This window comes from Peromyscus californicus, unplaced genomic scaffold, assembly GCF_007827085.1.
Source record: "Peromyscus californicus insignis strain IS unplaced genomic scaffold, ASM782708v3 Scaffold_8__1_contigs__length_139910024, whole genome shotgun sequence".
Classification (NCBI taxonomy): Eukaryota; Metazoa; Chordata; class Mammalia; order Rodentia; family Cricetidae; genus Peromyscus; species Peromyscus californicus.
In genome coordinates this window covers 128822816-128845181 of record NW_026294606.1, presented here as the reverse complement: position 1 = coordinate 128845181, position 22366 = coordinate 128822816, and the positions used below count along the sequence as shown (strand labels likewise).

Sequence of the window (22366 nt, the reverse complement as noted above, 5' to 3'; positions counted from 1 at the left end):
AGCTAAAACCTTCACAGGTTTGTGTGTGTAAGGAAAAAAACAAATAAAAACTATTAAAGTAAGTAAAAGAACAGCTGTGGGGTACATAACAGCCACACTCCCACTACTCCCTGAACCACTGTGTCTGGTTAGAAAAAACCTTAGAACACAGGACTCTCAACGTCGCAAAACCAAACTTAAAACAGCTGCACACCACCCTCGAGAAAAGGGGAATTAAAGGGGAAGCTTCGACTCCATTTTCAAAATTCATGCTGAAGCACCCTTCCTTCAGTCTTCTGCCACCCCACCTCACAAAGGCGCAACCTAGAACACATGTCATGAACGCCATTCTTTCTTCAAGACCGTAGGAAGGGATGTATTTTACAGTTCTCTTCGGACACTTTACACACATCTTCCTATCATCCCCAACACACGCACACACAAACTAGGTCGGTCTACCTGGCGGCCTTCCTCAGGCCTGTTCTGGCTTTAAAAGGCAAACCCCGAGCAGGAAGTGTAGCTCGGCAGTACAGAGGCTTGTCTAGCATACGCCAGGTTCTAGGTCCAATCCCTAGCATCCCCAAAACAAAAGACGTAAATGTCTCTGTCTCAGGAGTCCTTCAGCTCTTGGTGAAATGGGATATGCCATTACCCTAACACAATGGTTCTCAACCTTACTAATGCGGCAACCCTTTAATACAGTTCCTTACGTTGTGGTGGACTCCCATCCATAAAATTGTTTTCGTTGCTACATCTTAACTGTAATTTTGCTACTGGTATGAATCGTAATGTAAATATCTGTGTTTTCCGATGGTCTTAGGTGACCCCTGTGAGAGGGTCGTTCAACACCTCTCCAAAGGGTCGTGACCCACAGGTTGAGAAACACTGCCCTAACAACTTTAATCTGAAATTTAGATTATTGGGTTTAGATTATTGCTCATTTTAAGGAAAACCATTTATTTGAGAAAATACCATGACAAAGAGAAAAATAATGATCTAGGCTGGAACTTTTGCCTCTGCACTTACATACATAATAACATGGCAGAATTTATTACTGCAAGCAGTTTCATCTAAAGAGCACACATTATCTTACTTCTACGGTCACAGTGAATGTTCATGTAAAGCACACAGCACAGCAGACTCTCAACAAACTCTAGAGAGCTTTTCCCATGCATTTAAAAAGAATTTTTCAAACGGGAATTTTAACTTGCTGCTAATCATTTCTTCTTAAGTAGAACTTCATGTACATTCAAACAGTAAGACACAGCTGGGCAGTACTGGTGATGGCGTACACCCTTAACCCAGCACCCACTCAGGAGGCGGAGGCAGAGGCAGGTGGATCTCTGAGTTCGAGGCCAGCCTGGTCTACAGCAGGAGTTCCAGGACAGGTCTGCACAGAGAAAGCATGTTTTGAAAAAAATTTAAAAAAATAAAATAAAACAAAACAAAACAAAAAGTAACACTTCAAAGGGAAAAAAAAGGTAAGACTTCATACATTACATGAAACAATTTAGGAAATTCTTAAAATTCTTGAAAGTAAGAATTAAGGGCCGGGCATGGTAGCACACCACAGAGGCCGGCGGATGTCTATGATTTCCAGGCCAGCCTAATCTACAAAGTGAGTTCCAGGTCAGCCAGGACTGCTAAACAGAGAAACCATGTCTGGGATGGGGGGTGGAGAAGAGACAAAGAATTAACTTCTTGATTTGTTTTACCTGAAGACTGTTGAAATCCACTTTCATAATTTCAAAGCACTCTGTCAGAGGCAAATACCCTCCAGGGATCCGACTCATCTTCTCAGTTGTATATGGTTCAACTGCTTCTCCACTATCTACAGCAGAGTAGGCTGGGCTCTGAAATTTCACATTTGCTGGCAAATGGACACCAGCAATGTCCGTAGTGCCCACCCTGGTAAGAGTGTAAGAAAAGGAGAGGTAAAAGATGGGCTGTTTTTTTTAATTATCACAATCATTATCTAACAGTTGAGAAAATATAAACGTGAAGTAAGCCCGCAAAGCCGCAGATCTCTTCAGTTATAAACACACACAATCACGTGAGGAACAAATGACGAAGCCTGTATTAAAATGAACAGCTTTGCAGGACGGAGAGACGGCTGCTGTTCCTGCAGAGGTCCTGACTCCCAGTCTGACTCCCAGCACACACCACCTGTAACCCCAGACCCAGGGGATGTAACACACTCTTATGTCCTACAGACACCACATACACATGGCAGACAGTCACACAAACACACATGCATAAATAAAGACTGAAAAACTTTAAAAAGGAAAATATTTACAACACATAGTCAACCAACGATTCATATTCAAATGTACACCTGAATTCCAGCAGGTTAACAGAAGACAAACAAAAATGAACAAACACCGAAACTTCACCCAAGAGGACAACCAAACAACATAAGAGCATCAGTGATCACCAAAGCAATGAAATCAAAACCACACTACATGCCACACCCCCACAATAGGAGCAGTCAACAGCCAGGGTGACTGAGGACACTGTCTCACATGACTGTATCTATTGGTATTCTTTAATGAATTAAATTGACACACCGAGGCATTTATAGACATAGAGTTGACAGTCAACCAGTACATCCCCCTTCAAACAACTTGGTAGCTGGGGTCTGTCTGTCTGTCTGTCTGGTATCCTTGTGCCTACCAACCTCTAACCATTTTTACTATTGCCCTGTAACATGAACAAAGATTAATGAACAATTCACAACAAAGATGAGCAGTAGCTATAGACTGCTAATCAGTTCAGGGTGATTTTTATTTCTTTCCTTTATTCATCAACACTACCTAAAATATCTTTATGTTACCTTTACACAAGAAGGAGACATCTTTGAATGATTTAAAATTCCATTCTGCCCAATCACTGCATTAATGAACTTACTAAGAAAACCAATACTAAAATTTATCTTCACACTGGAAATCCTTACTTGAATCCTTCAATTGAAATCAATCTGAACTTAGTATTTTTCTATACAAACTTCTCACACAGTTAAACGACAGTGAGCTGTATGAAAACAATTTCCATTTAGAAAAAACTGGGCCGGGCAGTGGTGACGCACGCCTTTAATCCCAGCACTTGGGAGGCAGAGGCAGGCGGATCTCTGTGAGTTCGAGGCCAGCGTAGTCTCCAAAGCGAGTTCCAGGAAAAGGCGCAAAGCTACACAGAGAAACCCTGTCTCAAAAAAACCAAAAAAAAAGAAAAGAAGGAAGGAAGGAAGGAAGGAAGGAAGGAAGGAAGGAAGGAAGGAAGGAAGGAAGGAAGGAAGGAAGGAAGGAAGGGCGAGCGAGCTGGGTTTAATCCTGGAGTTCTTCTTAAAATAAGTAAGACTAAACATAAACACGCACTAAGTCTTGAAGTAGTAGTTTTGGGGTTTTTTTTGGGGGGGGGGGGGTTGGAGGGAGGCTTTCTGAGTCAGGGTTTCTCTGTGTAGCCCCGGCTGTCCTGAACTTGCTCTGTAAGTTCCTGGGCTCGAAATCAAAGATCCACCTGCCTCTGCCAGCACCCGCACTCCCTCAGTGCTGAACTAAAGGCATGCACCACCACTGCCCGGCTTAGAGTGTCCCTCTAGCCACTCACCTGTGGTGTCTTCGGATCTCTGCACACTCTACTGCCATCCCAAATATAACAGCACTTGCTGGGATAACTTTCCCATACTGTCCACAATTTCGATTTTCTCCTTTGGTCTGAAAATATAACAAAAGTCACATCATTCCATGTACAAATAAGAGAAAGAAGAGAGAGAGAGAGAGAGAGAGAGAGAGAGAGAGAGAGAGAGAGAGAGAGAGAGAGAGAGAGCGACTGTGTGCGTGTGTGTGTGTGTGTGTGTCCGTGCGTGCGTGCGTGCGTGTGTGTGTGTGCAGGCTAAGGAATTTTTCCTTTAAAAAGTATTTTCACTGTTTTGTGTGTGTATATATAAATACATATGTTATTTAATGTTTAGAATACAAGTACAAAGAGGTAGAGAGGTGTAAAACTGTATCAGTTCAGGATACAATTTAATGAAAAAAAAAAAAGAGCCCAGTGATCGTGGCACATGTCTTTAATCCGAGCACTAGGGAGGCAGAGGCAGGCAGATCTCTGCAATCAAGGCCAGCCTGGTCTATAGGTAGAGCTCCAGGACTGCCAGGCTCCATAGAAAAATTCTGTCTTGAAAACAAAACAAAAACAAAAATGGAGGGACTGGAGAGATGACTCAGAGGTTAAGAGCACTGGATGCTTTTGCAGAGGACCGAGGTTCAATTCCCAGCACCACAAGCAGCTCACAACCATCTCTAGCTCCAGGCCCACAGGATGCAATGCCTTCTGACCTCCACAAGCACTGCACACATGTAACAGGCACACACACACATCCCACAGGCACACACACTCAACAGGCACACACACACTCAACAGGCACACACACATTGCACAGGTACACACACACTCAACAGGCACACACACATCCCATAGGCACACACACACTCAACAGGTGTGCACACATCCCACAGGCACACACACACACTCAACAGGCACACACACACATCCCACAGGCACACACACACTCATCAGGCACACACACACACTCAACAGGCACACACAATTCCCACAGGTACACACACACTCAATAGGTGCACACACACTCGACAGGCACACACACACACTCAATAGGTGCACACACTCCACAGGCACACATGTTGCTAATGTTTTCCTGCCTGGCCCACAGTCAGGACAAACTCTCTCACCTGCCAGTCCCACAGCCACTCAGACCCGACCAAGTAAACACAGAGACTTATATTGGTTACAAACTGTATGGCTGTGGCAGGCTTCTTGCTAACTGTTCTTAGCTTAAATTAATCCATATCCATTAATCTATACCTTGCCACATGGCTCGTGGCTTACCGGCATCTTTACATGCTGTTTCTCATCATGGCAGCTGGCAGTGTCTCTCTCACTCAGCCTTCCACTTCCCAGCTCTATTCTCCTCCTTGTCCCGCCTATACTTCCTGCCTGGCCACTGACCAATCAGTGATTTATTTATTGACCAATCAGCAACACATTTGACATACAGACCATCCCACAGCACACACACACACACACACACACTCAAAAGGCACACACACTCCACAGGCACACACACTCAATAGGCACACACACACTCCACAGGCACACACTGGCAAAACATTCAAACAGAAAAGTAAATACATATTCAAAAAACAGGAGAAAAAAAAGCAGATGACATAGAGCTCAGCAGTAGAGAACACTGGCCATGTGTGAGGCACCAAGTTCAAGAAAAAAGAAAAACATCAAGGTCATTATCTATTTGAAAAATAAACTGCTGTTCCATGTTAAATACATATCATCTTCTATAAACAGTGGATTTTATTCAAGTCCCCTGATACAGCCAATGTATACAGTGAATGAACTGTACTATACATACGGCACATGGGCTATAGCAGAGGAGTTCAGTGTTCTGTCTAGTAGCCTTAACTCACTGAGTACCTTAAAATATTACCGAGCTAGTATTACTACCCTCTTTTCTAGAGATTTGCCAAAATTCCAAGCATTAACACTGTAAGATTCAAAGTACTTCCCTCTCCAACAACTACACTCAAGAATTTTAGTCATTCCCTCCACAAATAACTTCATTCATACGACTCCCTTCTCATTGAACTCTTATCCGTAAACCTCACTGGTACACGCGGTGCGCACTGTGTTACACCGCTGTACCTCACTGGTGCATGCGGTGCGAACTGTGTTACACTGCTGTTGAATGCTTTCTCTGGTTTCTTTTCAGGTACACAGACATACTCTGATATATTTCCAGTCTTGCGAACATTCTTGGGCCTCTTGAAATAATAAATTCTTAATCAGATTTTTGAAAATTGAGTGTTTTCACATAGCTTACCTTTGGTTGCAGAAGTAAATGCTCCCATGCATGAATTAAACTCTCCACAATTCCTTCTCCAAACACACCTGCATCCACAGTTTCTGTTACAACTAGGGACACTCTATAGAATGATGTTTTAAAGATACATGTAAGTAAAATGACATGCTATTTATATAAAGCTGTCAAGACAAGAGAAAAAGGCAAACATGTTATAGAAAATCCCTATGTAAACTTTTCTGATACATTTTATTTTAGTATCTTCCCCCGAATCCTGGTGTCCCTTGGGCTCCTCTCCTCTACATCAGCTCCCTTTCCTTGCTCTAGGTATAAAGGGGTTGCCTTCTCAGACTCTCATTCACTGCCTAAGTCCTTAAGAGTAACTGGTACCCACATCTTTACTAGTCCCTTCCTTAACATCAAACACTGAGCTTCTAACACTCCAGACAAATGTTTTTCTCCCAGCCAGAACTTGGGATGTGGAGACAAAAGGATCAGGCAGAAGTTAAAGGTAATCTTTGACTATGTCGTGGGTTTGAAGCTAGCCTGGGCTACTTGAAACCCTGCACTAAAAAAGCAAAAGCAAATCAGGGAGGGAATACATCCAGATTCTCTACCATCAATGACCCTTCTCAAAATGAATTTTTGTTTTGTTTTTGTTTTCTGGAGACAGGGTTTCTCTGCGTATCCCTGGCTGTCCTGGAACTCACACTGTAGACCAACATGGCCTCAAACTCAGAGATCCTCCTGCCTCTGCCTCCCAAGTACTGGGATTAAAGGCATGCACCACCCCAGCAGGAATTTTCTTTTTGAGCTGTCTTTTTTTAAAAAAAAAAAAACATGTTTGTTTTGTGTGTGAATACATGTACACACTCTTTCTGTGGGTACGGGTGTACCATAATGCACATGTGGATGTCTGAGATGGTTCTCTCCTTCTACCTTGTGTGTGAATATGTGTACACACTATTTCTGTGGGTACGGGTGTACCGTAATGTACGTGTGAATGTCTGAGATGGTTCTCTCCTTCTACCTTGTGTGTGAATATGTGTACACACTATTTCTGTGGGTACGGGTGTACCGTAATGCACGTGTGGATGTCTGAGATGGTTCTCTCCTTCTACCTTGTGTGTGAATACATGTACACACTATTTCTGTGGGTACAGGTGTACCATAATGCACGTGTGGATGTCTGAGATGGTTCTCTCCTTCTACCTTGTGGATTTGAGGGACTGAACTCAGGTCATGAGGCTTGGCAACAAATGTCTTTACCCAGTGAGCCACCTTGCCAGTCATGATTTGATATGCAAATAACATTTAATGCTGACAAGCACCTTCCCTCCCAAAATTCCATCTTGACCGTCCACATTACACGTATCTGACTGCGCCTCTCCTACCCCTTCTCCAGTCTTCACAAACCTACCCCAGAGGTCCGCTCCTTTCCTCAGTCATTCATTCTTTCTCAGAAAGAAGGTCTCCCCTTCTCTGAACTTCTCTAGCTTTCACTGCCGGCACCGTTCACTTCTGTATCTAAAGATGTACAAAAATGTCATAAATGGCCCTTATGCTCCTCTCCAGATGTGGAGGCTTCTGAGAGGTAGGGATGACTTGGGTATCCTCCACAGTACCTAGACCCAACTATACCTACAGACAGAAAACATTCAATATTTATAACCGCATACACTTAGAATATGAAAAGCACCTCAAATCGTCTAGTCCTACAACTTAGTCCAGAAATCTGCTTATTGTCAAAGTGAACAAGTAAGAGTCTGAATTGAAATATCTATTTCACCTGCCTCAAAAGCACTCTGTGAGGAAAATACGGATTACAGTAACCTCAGCTTCATGCCAGTCCAAATCTTATGTGGAAGCCCTAATCGTATACCTGGAGACAGAGCCCTTAGGAGGCAATTAAGGTTAAATGAAGTCACCAACATGAGGTCCTAGTCCAGCAGGACTGGTGTCCTACTGAAAGAACCAACACTTGCATTAAGTCACACACAGGAAAGGTCACACGAGGACACAAAGAACAGGTGGCCAACTACAGCCAGGAGGAAACCTACCTGAAAAATTATGCGCCTGTTGTTTAAATTCTGTGACCTTGGGCTCCTAAGACAACTTAGGACAACGTTTCTGTTTTGTCTAAAATGAGTATACACCTGCATTGACAATCTGATACACTTCTTCTCTAACAAAGACCACTGACAAGTGTAAGTACCATGCACACATTACTAAAACTAGAAGTCGTCTTAAAAATCAGAGTTCAAATAACAATAGAGTACCAAAAACTTCTTCACATGTAGACTACATTTAAGTAAGCCAAAAGACAGACAGCACGGGCAGTTACATCACAAGTGTTACGTTATGAAAGGGAAAGTTCAGCCGGGCGGTGGATCTCTGTGACTGTGAGTTCAAGGCCAGCCTGGTCTAATGAGTGAGTTCTAGGACAGCCAGGACTGTTTCACAGAGAAACCCTGTCTTGAAAAATTTTTTTAAAAAGGGAAGCTTTAAAATGATGGGACAGATGACGTTCAAATCCCTTCTAGTTCTAATCTTCCATTGCTCTCCTGCCCACAGTGAGATGCAGATGAAAACATAAGGCTTCTCAGACTGCACATCCAGTATCTGAAGGCCACAGGAAACACTCTGTCAACTGGCACTTCTCAACTCTCATTTTAATCAAGGATAGTGATGAAAATGGGATGTCTGCTCAGTGTGAACTGTTTACACTTTAAACAGTTACTTAACACTGCTGACCTACAGGAAGTCTATCCACCTTTATGGACAAAAAAGCATGAGTTTATGTGATGTGTTAAAGAAGGGTTTTTGCTAACTTCCTCAGTATCAATTTTTCTTGAGTTCTTTAGATACTTTTTAAAAAGTATGTTATTATAAAATCCTGTATCTTATTAAACTGGCTGATAACCGTACCACAAAACGAGGATGTTAATACTTTTTTTAACATAAGAAGCTGGAAATGCATCTTAATGTTTTGGTGAGTTATAAACACACCTTTCAGGAATGTGTTTTGGAATCTCTATATCAAGTGACTTCATGTGGAGGAGCTGAATCCCAGTCTCCATCTTGTTTGCCGCCACGACGTCACAGGCGAGCTCATACATGGTCCTGGACAATTCACAGGCGTACACGGAGTGCGCACCAGCTTGTCTAGCAAACATGCTGCAAGAGAAGAAAACCCACCGTGAATACTTCCAACGTCTACAGTTAGGACTCCAAACACGAGGTCTTCCTTCCCTTCCTCAATACAACCATCATCTCTTCTGCATTAAAGATTAGGGCCAGCAAGACGGCTCAACGGGTAAAGCATCTGCCACTCAAGTCTGACAACTCAAGTTCAATCCCTGAGACCACAGTGGAAGGAGAAAACTGACTCCTAAGAGTTCACTTCTGGCTTGCACATGCACACTGTGGTGCACAGGCTTGCACATGCACATGTACACACAAAATACACCACACGTACATACAGATTAATAATAATCTAATTAGGCCAGGCGGTGATGGAGCACATCTTTCTTTAAAAGACTTATTTATTTATCATGTATACAGTGTTCTGCCTGCATATTTGCCTCTATGCCAGAAGAGGGCACCAAATCTCATTATAGATGGTTGTGAGCCACCATGTGGTTGTTGGGAATTGAACGCAGGACCGTTGGAAGAGCAGCCAGTGCTCTTAACCTCTGAGCCATCTCCAGCCCCCTGTGGAGCATATCTTTAATCCCAGCACCCAGGAGGCAGAGGCAGGTGAATCTCTGTGAGTTCAAGGTCAGCTACATAGCAAGTTCTAGGACAGCCAAAGATACATAGTGAGACACTATCTCAAAGAGGTCTAAAAAAAAAAAAATCAAGATTAAAAAATAATAATAATAAATGAAGCTGGGCATGGCGGTGCACGTCTTTAATTTCAGCACTCAGGAGGCAGATGCTGGCAGATCTGTGTGAGTTCAAGGCCAGCCTGGTCTACAGAGGGAGTTCAAGGACAGCCAGGAATACAAAGAGAAACCCTGTCTCAAAAAAAGAAAAATAGTAATAAGCATCATCATAATAATAAATAAAAAGAATGAACTAGCATACTTGTTTAAAAACAAACCATTCAATAAAAAATGACATCCACACATTTTGTTTTGTTTTGCTTTTTGCTTTTTTGAGACAGGGTCTCTCTACATTGCATTGGCTGTCTTGCAACTCACTGTGTAGACCAAGCTGGCCTCAAAGTCACAGAAATCCTCCTGCCTCTACGTCCCAAGTTCTGGGATTAAAGGCATGTACTACCACACCCAGCTCAGCATCCACACAATTAAGACACAACTGGCAAGAAGTTTGCTCAAAGGCTTTCTAGATTCCACCAAAATGTTAATATAAAAAAATACTCTAAAATTCGTTATTCAGAATTTCAATAACCCCAAGTTTTTCTTAGTTTTCTTGAACTTTTGATAAGTAAAATCATAATAAAAAGTACAATACTAATAGTTGCATCAAGCTGGGCAGTGGTGGCATGTGCCTTTAATCCCAGCACTCAGGAGGCAGAGACAGGGATATCTCTGTGAGTTGGAGGCCAGCCTGGTCTACAAAGTTAGTTCCAGGACAGCCAGGACTGTTACACAGAGAAACCCTGTCTCAAAAAATAAAAAAGAATAGTTACATGAATAACTCTAACAATTATGAAAAAACAATTGCCATTTTTATATACCAATGTTACAGTTTTGCTCTCTAACAAAACTGTTCTGTCATGTAAATATAATAAAGAAAGAATAATTACAACAAACCTCAGTATTCCAGTTCCTGTGCCAATATCCAGAACACTTTTGGAGCCCAAGCACACGGCCTTCTGGATGGCTGCATTATAAACCCTGTTCCTCTTGGCGTCATTAAGCATGATGAAGTGCCAGCGCTCCACCAACCAGTTTGCAACACGGTAAAAGTTCTCCTTTGCATCACTGAAATCAGGGTTGAGCTTCACTGCTTTATGAAAATACCCAGCTGCCTCATCTTGAAAGCCCATTCTAGGGGAAGATATGAAAGAATACATTCACCTCTACGTGGCCAATTACAATGCCTCTGTTCACTCACTACCCCAGATCCTAGAGCAGTCTACCCCCAGGCAAAACTTTCTCCTTCTGTGAGTATGGCACTCTCCTGACTTCTTTTATGAATCTCTACCTAGGCATCTCAGAGGGCCTGTGTGTGGAAATGGGGCATCAAAGGCATTAACTTGTTCTGAATTGAGTATGAGCAGATGAAAAATAAAAGACAAAGGGGAAATACTATTAAGTCATCTGAATGCTGCTTCTCAAACTGTGGTGAAAACCTCCTCATCACTGTTTAAAACAGTTAATCATAGGCTGACTGCACTGCCCATGACTAGACACTTCTCACATCCCATCGGACTTCAGCAGCATCCAAACTGGTCTCTACTTTGTTCACCCTATGAGCTCTCACTTGAGCAGACATGGATTTCTACTACTATCAAATTCTCTACACAGCTGGCACGAATCAGGAATTGACGGAGCACACATTCAACAGAGCAGAACAAGTAGAATTCTCACTCGGTTCTTCCCAAGCACCGTTAGTCACCATCCATTCTAGAGAAGCTTCATCGTGACTATCATTCTAGGCATGGCTAAGACAAATGGGACAAGTAACAAAAGGGAGATGCTGGTTAGATTGTAGGCACTCATGTTTTAAAATTAAAATACTTAAGGTCAGTATACGTTACTTCTTTGTTACCCCGAAGGGAGAGGTATCTTGTTTATATTCTGAGACTGCACAGAACAACACATCACAGAAGAAAACACATGGTATTAATGTGAACAAGCCTCACCATGCTGAACCAAGATGTGTAACAAGGAAGACTACTGCTGAATTCATTTACTTTATCAGAACCGCAGAGATTGTACACACTCCCTTCTCCAGAGCCCTGGCCCTGCACAGCCCTTGGGAGTAGGAGACAAAACTACTAGGTTGATTATTGTGCTGGTCTGAATGTAACTGGCCCCCGTAAGTTCACAGGGAGTGGCACTGTTAGGAGGTGTGGCTTTGTTAGAGTAGGTGTGGCCTTGTTGGAGGAAGAGTGTCACTGTGGGGTGGACTTAAGGTCTCATATATGCTTAAGCCATGCCCAGTGTCTCAGTTCACTTCCTCTTGCCTGCCGATCAAGATGTAGGACTCTCAGCTCCAGCACCGCCATGTCTGCCTGTACACTGCCATGTCCCACCATGATGACAGGGGACTGAACCTGTTGTAAGCCAGCCCCAACTAAATGCTTTCTTATAAGAGCTGACTTTGTCATGGGGTCTCTTCACAGCAATAGAAAATCTAACTAAAATAATTATCACCGGCTAACAGACTCTAGGTATATAAGAGAAATTCTGTGGGCACTAAGGCACTTTTCAGCTCATTACTAACATCAATGACCTGAGAGAAGACAATGGTACAGAAATGCATGAGAACATCTAGAAGGAATATAAAATGAGATTCATTTATTAAATTCTTAAATCTGAAATTGCAACTTGCCAATTTGGCAGAACCATGCTCTTTCCCCCATTACTTTACAACTTCCAAATTCACACGCAATGCTAACTTTTCATTGTAGTCCTGTAATTTCTCAGGAATGTGTATGGTGTGCTGGTTTGCACAGAGTTCACATGGCAGGCCTGATGGGTGCCCTTTGAGAAACTACTTCCAAGGCTGACCTTTGACTGTCACGTGGGTACTTAGACTGATGAGAGTTTTCATTGTTTTAACTGATAATGAGGGATCCAATGTGCCTCAATGTTTATATAAGCAATGTGACTTATGCTGCATATGGCTTTTAGTCTGGGAGTCTAGAGTCTGGGTATGCACCACAGGGAGGTGGAGACTAAGTATGCAACCTCCAATAAAAACCCTGTGTACCAGATTGCAAGCCCAGCGCCACTTTGAGATCTTTGGCAGCAGTTAACTCTGCAGCTCACACACAATTGAGCCTGTATGATAATGAGTATTCAGAGACCGGTAATACCTAGGGGGCGCTCACCAACCTAAGACAGAGCGCCTGTGTAGCCTGGGCAGGCATCTCCATGATGGGTAAGGTGACCTGCTGACATCCCACGCAACCTAAGTCAGAAGCTCATTTTTTAGTAAAAGGGGGACCTGTAGGACCCTGGCCCCCGTTTTGGGTAACTTTTGCCTTGCTTGCTGACCTTGACCTTGACATCCTCCCTATGCTAATTCCCTGCTGGGTTCCACCCTCCTAAATGCTTAAGGGAAGTTCTTTGTCTGTGTATCCCGCATTATGGGCGTTAACAGCTTAGATGCAAGATTATAAAACATCTGTAGCGAACTTCTGCCCTCCGGGGTTCTCCCATTGTGCTGTAAGCCTGTATTTAAGACCTCCTCTTCCTTCAATAACGGCATTCGGCTTGTTATCTCCCATAAAAAAAATAATAAAATAAAAAATTAAAATAAAAAAACAATCCTATGTACTAGAGCTCCCAGCCTGCAAGCACGTGACTCACTGCGGAGGTGGGAATGTACACTGTGACTTCAGAAAGGAACCGAAGAAGACTGCTCTTGGATTCTTTCCGACTTGCCCTGTATTCCCTTTCCTTCTGCTAGTGTTGCTTTCCAATCAAACTAACTAAAGACAACCAGTTCCTGACTTACTACCAAATGCACCCACTTCGCCTGCAATGTGAAAGCGTATCTGGCCTTTAACAGCCACCAGTCAGTACAAGGTGCAGGAGACACCGCAGAAGGGAAGTGTTCTGGTCCCCTGTGCTCAGGGCTCCCTGTGTGCATGGGAGGCAACAGCATCCCAGGGCATGGCGCCAGCAGCAGTGATGGCAGCTTACCTAGGACTCCACCCAGCAGAGTTTCATTAACAGTACGCTCCAAATTTATACTTCCCCATTAGGCTTTCTCTGGCACCCCAAAAGGAAAAATTCTAGCAAGTTCTAAAGAACAGATACACCAGTTTTCTGGCAAGGCATCCTGTGAACCACAGCTGTGCCTTTTCAAACAAGGACTGGATCTGAGTCCAGTAAAGAAACCTCTCCCTTCGACAGTTCCTCAGTCCCAGGGGTATGACTCTTGAATAATATACTGTAAAACTGCCATGGCCCTGCAAGATGGCTCAGCAGGTAAGGGTTCCTGCCACTAAGCCTGAACACCTTAGTTCAGTCCCCAAGGCCTACATGGTGGAAGGAGAGAACCAACTCCCAAAAGTTGTCCTCTGACATCCACATGCAAATCATGGGACATTACCCACACACATGTACAAATGCACACATACCCACATGTGCACACACAAAATAAACCTAATTTTAAATTGCCAGATTACATACCATCTTTACTATTCCTATATTCTTTTGAGTTCTCCTTATTACTAACTAATCACTCACTCCTCCGATCCTGTTATGGTTAATTATGTACAATAAACTTTCCCTATTTAAATTATCCTATCTACAGGCATAGTGGTGTGTACATGTAGTATCTGGCTGAGACATCACGTAAGCCCACAAATTCCAGTCCAGACTGAGCTGGTGGTAAGACTCCATCTCAAACCAAAGTAAGTTAATGCATAATTTATACTTGCTTTGGACTGATAAAGAATAATCTTCAACACGTAATAGTTAAGTCACTACAAACCTGAAGAGATGCTCTCCCATACTATTGCAAATCACTTCATCATCAGGAAATAGTTCCAAGGCCTGCTCATAGCAACCAAGTAAGTCTTGTATTCGACTGAGTGCATCAAGCTCTTCAGCCCACTTGAACAGTGTATACTGAAAAGTTTCCTTTACAAACAAGAAAAAAAGTACAAATTAGTAAACAAGAATGAAGAACACACAATTCCAGCTGAAGAGTCCAGCAAATGGAACTATAGCAGAAATGAATGATGACCTGAAATTGCTAATTTTTAGAAAGACTGTTTGAATTAAGAACGGCCCCATAGGCTCATATATTTGAATGCTCAGTCCCCAACAAATGGCACTTGTTTGAGGATTAGGAGGTGTGGCCTTGTTGGAGAAGCATGTCACTGCGGGTGGGCTTTCAGGTTTCAAAAGCCCAAGTCCAGACCAGTGTCTGTCTGTCTGTCTGTCTCTTCCACACCCCTTCCTTCCCTCCCTTCTTGCAGATCAGGATGTAGCTCTAAGTTACTGCTCCAGTGCCATGCATGCTGCCAGGCTCCCCACCATGATGACCGTGGACTGCACTTCTGAACTGTAAGCAAGTATGTAGGCAGTATGATCTTTCTGTAAACATCTGCTCTTAGCTGCCTCTCTCCTGTCTGTGATTTGCAGTAGCTGTGCATCAGGAGTGTCCCTGGCCCTCTTACTCAGCCCTAGTGTACAGTGCACTGTCGCATATGTGTTAATGATGCAACATGTATATGTCTACTCAAGACCTTGTTTTCTGGCCCTCAGACTCTGGCTGTCTCTACCAGTCAGGCACTGGATCTCCAGTCATCTCATCAATCAATGAGCAAAGAACTAGAACTAATACTCAATGATGAACGTGAATTTTGCTGCTATCCTCACAGAATCCTGTAGGCAGAAATTTAACAATCTTTAAAAAGTTCAAAATGTTCTCAACTGCCCCACCACATTCCCTTCACAGGCTATAAAGATATCATTCAGTCTCAAACCACAAAGTCACTATTTACTGCTACCCTGTTGTATAAGTTTCCTCTGAGCGAAAACATTCCATCCTGCAGAAAAGCTCCTTTAAAAACAGAAGATAGCCGGGCGGTGGTGGTGCACGCCTTTAATCCCAGCACTCGGGAGGCAGAGGCAGGCGGATCTCTGTGAGTTCGAGGCCAGCCTGGTCTACAAAGTGAGTTCCAGGAAAGGCGCAAAACTACAGAGAAACCCTGTCTCGAAAAACCCCAAAAAAAAAAAAAAAACAGAAGATAAACAACTCAAGATAGCTTCAGGAAGTCCCTGAAACGGACCAGGTTTACTACGCCCCAATATGACAAAATTACATAATATTGTTATGATTATAAACAATAATAGTGCTGAGCGTCACTCAGACAAGCCTTATAAGTCTCCTTATAAGGAGACTCTTGAGATCACACCAACTGCCTGGAACAAGCAGAAACCAGCAGGTTTAGAGCAGAGTCACTTGGAAAGGATGCTCTCGAGTCTGGTGGGCTGCCAACAGGTTGTGCAGAGTGTTCTAGTTTCCAGCTTTGTGAGTTGTCATCCACGGTGGGATGGGCTTGGATGACACAGCTGTCTTTAAGTTATTTCTGTCCCTGTAAGTAACCCCAATAAACTCAATGGTTCACTAAGTTGGACTTTAATGGTATCCATATTTTGGTCTGTCATGGGATCCCTATCTGGGGCAAGTAGACATACGTTGTGTCCCCCAAGTTTTATCACAAAACATCCTAACTCCACTATCTTTAATCTGCCACTTCCGGACAATCTCTACTGCGACAGCCTAGCCTGACCCTTGGTCAGTTGGTGGAGTGCAGCAATTGCCTCTCACTGCAACCGAGCTCAGTCTCCTCTTCCTGCATCTGTTTTCCATGATATTGCACTATGCAAAGAAGGCAGGCCCAGACATTCCACTTCTCAAGATAATAAACTTTACACCTAAGAGTTAATCCAAAACTGAACTACAACTTTACTAGGAAGACAAGGATAATGAAGGAGATTCTATTATATATATATGATAGATATTCTAGATATCTAGAAATATGAATGGACCAAGAGTTCTCTAGGTTAACAGATTGCTCAGTGGTTGAGTACTCTTTCCTAGGATGCTTAAGGCTGGGTTTAGTCCCTGGTAACAACAAAAATAAGTAAATAAATAAAACAGCTAAGGAGCTCCAGAAATGGTTCAGTAGTTAAGAGCACTTGCTGTGCTGGGTGGTGGTGGTGCACACCTTTAATCCCAGCACTCACTGGGGAGGCAGAGGCAGGCAGATCTCTCAGTTCAAGGCCAGCCCGGTCTACAAAGCAAGTTCAAGGACAGCCAAAGCTACACAGAGAAACCTTGTCTCAAAAAGGAAAAGAAAAAAAAAAAAGAAGAGTACTTGCTACTCTTGCAGAAGACCCAGGATCAGTTCCCCAGCACCCAGATAGTAGCTCACAACTGGCTATAACTCCAGTTCCAAGGAATCCAATGTGCTCTTCTGGTCTCCTCAGACACCTGCATGAAGAGACTCTAGCCAGCCTGAGCATAGCAGGCATGGCTCTGGCAAGCCTTGCCCTTCTCCCTGTTCCCTCTGCCTTGCTAAAAACTGTTAGATCACATTCCTGAAACTAGTCACCAAGGTCTGTTCCCTTATTTGGCCACTTCCTCCTCCTGAGGCTGACTATCAAGGTCCAGCAATCAAAGTATTGAAGTTCAGCATCAAAAGCCCCCTTTGGCTCACCTAATGAACATGTCCAATTAAAACTAAACACCTCATCCTAACACAGGGTCTCCCCTTTACCTTTATAAACCACCTTTTGCCTCTGGGCCACGTCTGTCTCCTCTCTGTCCAGAGGCAGTCCTATGTTCCCCTTGGGATAAATTCCCTCCCTCTCCCTGGTCCCCTCCCCTCTCCCTGTCCTCTGTCTCCTGTCTTTGTCTCTTGTTCCCCACCCTTTGTCCCTCTGGGGCAAATAAATCTCCTTCGCACTGAGAACTTGGTCTTGGGGTGTCCTGAGCCGATATTGGTCCCTTTTACTGCACACATGTGGCACATATACATATATACAGGCAAATATTCATATATATATTAAATTTAAAATTTTTAAAACATAAGTGGTTTAATGTTATTTGTTTTCTTACTCTTTGTCCATTTGGGGGCCTGCCACCCAGCTCCCAAATAAATCACATATGGAGGTTTATTCTTAATTATGAATGCCTGGCTTTAGCTTGGCTTGCTTCTTTCCAGCTTTTCTTAACTTTAAATTAACTTGTCTGCCTTTTGCCTCTCGGCTTTTACCTTTCTCTATTTTTGTAATTTACTTTCACTCTTACGCCATTGCTGGAGAAATACAAACTTCGTTTCATATAAAACAAGCCAGTTACTGAGTCCTACTGAGTGTTGGCCATCACCAGTTTGTTTTTAATAGAAAATGAGGATAGGTCACACACAACCTCAAACTCATTCATGTAGTTGAAGCTAACCTGGAACTTCTGATTCTCCTGCCTCTACCTCCCAAGTGCTGGGATTACAGATGTGTGCTGCTGCACTAGGTTTAGACCTCACACGTGCTGAGCACAAATCCACCAACTGAGCTATGTCTCCAGCCATACAGTCAAATTTTACATTTATTTTTTTCTGTGCTGGGAGTGCAACCCAGAGCATCACACTCAAGGCCATTCATGGCAAGCTGTTGTACAGGCCTATCCTCCAAGCCAAACAACTGCCATCTTCGAGGGGAGTTTAGCTGTGTCCGCTTGCAAAGATCATACCAGACGGACTTGTTGACTGTTTACATCTCTCCTAGAAAGGCGGGCTGGGTCATGAGACCCTCACTGAGTATCCTGCGGTTCATACCACCTGTTGTATGCGACACTGCTCTAACTGCATGGCTTCAAGTAGAGTCTAGAGCTATAGTTCTCAACTTTCCTAGTGCTGCAACCCTTTAATACAGGGCCTCATGCTGTGGTGACCCCAACCATACAATTATTTTTGTTGCTACTTCATAACTACTTTTGCTATTGCTATGAATCATAACGTAAATTATCTGATATGCAGATATCTGATCTGTGACCCCTATGAAGGGGTCATTCGAACCCCAAAGGGACCACAACCCACAGGTTGAGAACCTCTGGTATAGAGTGTATAAACCAAGGAAGACAGTGGAAGGTGGCGGGGAGTCCAGCAATGAGCTATGAGAAGGCTATCATCCCTGCTGGGTAAAGGCTTTCCAGTGTAGCCTTTTGTGAGGGGAGCACCCACATCCAATAAGTAACCCCTCATCTATGCTCTGTAAGTAAGTCCAATGAACTCACTGGTTCCCCAGAGACCTCGGTTTGTTGTTGGGATCTTAGGGAGAAGGGCAGATATGGCTTATGTCTTCCCCTGGATAAGAATTTTACCAACACAAGCACTCCTCCAATGATCTACACTCACAGCCAAATTTTATGTGTACTTTCAACATCCACTATTTATCTTCTTCATTCACAGAAGCAGCAGCTAGAACTGCACAAAGAAAAAAATGTGTACACAGGAGCAAACTACCCAGAATGCTATCATATTCTGAGGTAAACCAACAGGTCCTGAAATGTCTGTGAATTACAAAAGCCTAATGCTACTGACATCTAGTGGGCAGAGGACAGACCATGCTGCTAAACATGAAGGAAGACACAGGACTGTCTTGTGCAAAATGTCAACAGTGTCAGGTTGAGAAATTCTGGGCTAAACAAAGCAAGATCGTCCACAGCTTAAACTGAATGTGCAATTACATTGCTTTTTGACACTGACATTCTAATACATGAAAATGTACAGTAGTTCAACAGGGTAACTGTTGCACATAAGATGGATCTTCAAATAAAGAGTCCTTTAGGATTGCACAATTTATCCAACTCCAGGACGAACAGTATTCCTTCTACACAGGATAATACAAAGCCTCCAAGGCAGGGCTAATTAGATTAGATACTGGAAGAGAGAAAGGACTATCCAGTCTTATTAGCATTTAAAGAGCCTTTGGAGCCTTAAGTGAGGCAGAAATTCTGAAACAGATGTGAGACGACTTTTGACTTGTTACTAAAACCTGGCTGCAGGAGAGCCCAGGAGGGAATCGACTCCCATAGTAGTCAGATGCTTGAAGTTTCTCTGTCTCTGACACACACACACACACACACCACCCTGTTGTCACTGTTAAGATCGCAGGGTTTGACAGGCACTCCGGGAAGGAAGGCCTCACCTTCACGTCGTCTTTGAGCTCCGGCGCCAGGCTGAGCACCAGCAGGTAATGGGCATAGGCAGTGCCGAAGTCCTGGGCGCCCAGACAGTGCTCAGCGCTCTGCAAGGACCGCGCCACCAGCCGGTCCCGGCCGGCCGCCCCTGCGCCACCCCCGGCGCCGCGGCGGGGTCTGGGCCTCGAGTTCGGCATGGCTGAGTCTCCGCTCGGAAGCCCTCGAGGAAGACGCCCTCCTCCGGGAAAAGAGACTCTCGACGTCTCACTTCCCTGGGACCCAAGGCAGTCACAGGAGGCGCAGGAGGAAAGCGCGCTCAGCCCTACACAGGAGGGAGCTCCGCCTTCTCAGGCTCGGGCGGAGCTGCGCACGCAACGCGAGGCGGCGCGCAGTGATGACGCCACGCCGGCGCGCTCTCTGGGGGAAGCCCCACCCCCACCCCACCCCAGCGCCCTGGAGACCGTAAGCTGTGAGAGTCTTGGCCTTGCGGTCAGGTTGATGGGGCGGGCTGAAACTGAAGGGTTCGTCCTCTCTCCCACCTCCTAGAGTGTGCCGCTGCTGCCGCTGCTGCTGCGGCGGCGGCTGCTGCGCCAGACCCTGCTTGCCTAGGGCGTGTGCGATGCTCGGAGCTCAGGGCGCCAGTCTCAATATTGCAAAACGAAATAAAAGCACCTTAAAGTTGGTCACGGTGTGCCCTCTTAGCGTTTAGTATTCTCACAAAACCCCGTGAGACGACACTTTGGATTACACTCCATAAAGAAGAAAAAGGCAGTCTCTGAGAACTGCTTCAAGGTCGCCCAAGTTCGTGGGATGGATGTAGCCGAATCCGAGTTTCCTGATGACCTGTTTTATTCATATAGAAGACTTGGGTCACATGTGGCCTCTAAGATATTAACCCAAAAGCTTTAAACGATATATAGGAATTGATAGCATACGCTGTTTTTGTCCTCATTTTCAAGAGATTGGTAGTGTGTCAAGTGGCTGACAGGAAATGGAGGATAGAGCATTTTGGACAACAAACTAAAATTCTCCGGTTCTCCTAAAGTCAACCTTTGTGTGACTTTCTGCTTTCTCTTGTAACATTCTCTGCCCCACTCTTTTTTTTTTTTTTTTTTTTTTTTTTGGTTTTTCGAGACAGGGTTTCTCTGTGTAGCTTTGCGCCTTTCCTGTAACTCACTTGGTAGCCCCACTCTTTTAAGCACCTACCTATGTGCACCCTAAGAATGTAGGACTTAACTATAGAATATTTCTCTAAGAAGATGGAAACACAGAGGAAGGCCTCTACACCTAATAGGACTGAGTAAAACATAAAGACCGATAGACTTGGGGGAATGGTCTTGTTCCAGTCCATGCTTTTCTCCTTCTTATTCATCTAGTAACCCTCCTTAAGACATTCAGAAAGACCCAATAAAGCTCTCTTCCTGGCTTAAGTCATAAGGTTGCTCTAACTATACAATGAAATAATCTATAAAAGCATTTTACTTAGACATACATAGTTAATGTAATTCATTATCTAGAAACATTTAGAAATCATCTAAACTTTTAAAAAAGTTATTATACCTGTAATAACTGTAAACATCTAACCAAATATGTATGATGTCATTTGCATGGTATAAAAGTCAGAGGTGATAGGCTGTGGCTTAGTAGAGAGAGAGAGAGATATCTCATTCCTTCTTTCCAGAGACTTGCATTGGAGATACACTGGTTAGTGTTAATTTTCAACCTAACAGAATCTAGAATCACCTGGCAGACTCGCCTCTGGTCATATCTGTGGGTGATTACCTTGACTGCTTTAATTGAGGTAGGGAGACTTACCCACTGTGGGTAACACCATTGACTGGCTGAGAATCTGGACTGTGTAAGTAGAGACAGGAATCTGAGCCACAGTGTGCATTCACCACTCCCTGCTTCCTGAATGTGACAATGATATGACCAGCTACTGCGTGCTGCTGGTGCCCTGGCTTCCCTGCATTCTCTTTCTCTCTTAAATTCCTTTTGTCGGAGCCTTTTATCATCTGACAGCCAAAGTTACATTTTAATTACTGAAAGAATGATAAACGGCGGTGGTGGTGGCACTGGTTACCAATGGAAGTCACGAGCAATGGCCACGACTATTTAGTAGTAGAGCTTTATTAGGAAGAAGCCTGGGAAAGGAGTACGTGCAGAGAGAGGGAAAGATGGTGGGGGGAAGAGACAGAACAGAAAGAGAGAGGGTGGGGTCTGAGTCACGGCTCTTTAAGGCACAAGTGGGCCTACAGTGGGCCTACAGAGCTACACCACGCATGCGCTGACTCCGTGATCACTGCGTGACCACTCCGCAAGCACGTAGTCACCAGCGTACACTGATGATGTAAGACACAAGACCCTTTGCTTAACTCCTGAACTGTGCATGTGCAGTAACAATTACCATGCCTAAGAGATCCATGAAACAAAAATGCCTCTGATATGCAAGTCCCTAGCCAAGGACAGATAGTTCCTGAAAGGCTGGAGGCTATTATTTATGGGCGATAACAAGCCACATGTTTTCACTCCCCTAAACAAGTTTATCTGACCCATCTGCACTGGATATGCTTGATCACATGTAGGCGGGAGGCTCACAGGCTGGAGGTATGTCAGGATGTGTGCTTGCCCCTG

The 22366-nt window shown here is 44.0% G+C and overlaps 1 protein-coding gene across 11 annotated transcripts in view; it reads right to left on the bottom strand.

Annotated features, from left to right (window-relative positions):
• The window catches only part of LOC128104485 (protein arginine N-methyltransferase 9-like), a 61048-nt gene extending 40901 nt beyond the window's left edge, over window positions 1-20147 (bottom strand). For 6 of the 11 annotated variants that reach the window (XR_008216024.1, XR_008216023.1, XR_008216021.1 and 3 more), the window contains exons 1-7: window positions 19741-20147; window positions 14513-14661; window positions 10651-10887; window positions 8879-9046; window positions 5891-5993; window positions 3583-3689; window positions 1695-1887 (exon numbers count right to left, since the gene is read on the bottom strand). Coding sequence is in view for 6 of the 11 variants with exons in the window: in XM_052729422.1 (XP_052585382.1) it covers window positions 1695-1887; window positions 3583-3689; window positions 5891-5993; window positions 8879-9046; window positions 10651-10887; window positions 14513-14661; window positions 19741-19929 (1146 nt within the window). In the remaining 5 variants the exon portion in view is untranslated. Of the gene's footprint in view, window positions 1-1694; window positions 1888-3582; window positions 3690-5890; window positions 5994-7289; window positions 7397-8878; window positions 9047-10650; window positions 10888-14512; window positions 14662-19740 lie in introns of those variants that run through there. The other 5 variants (XR_008216025.1, XM_052729424.1, XM_052729425.1 and 2 more) reach the window with 2 other exon arrangements.
• Between the last annotated feature and the right edge of the window lie 2219 nt (window positions 20148-22366).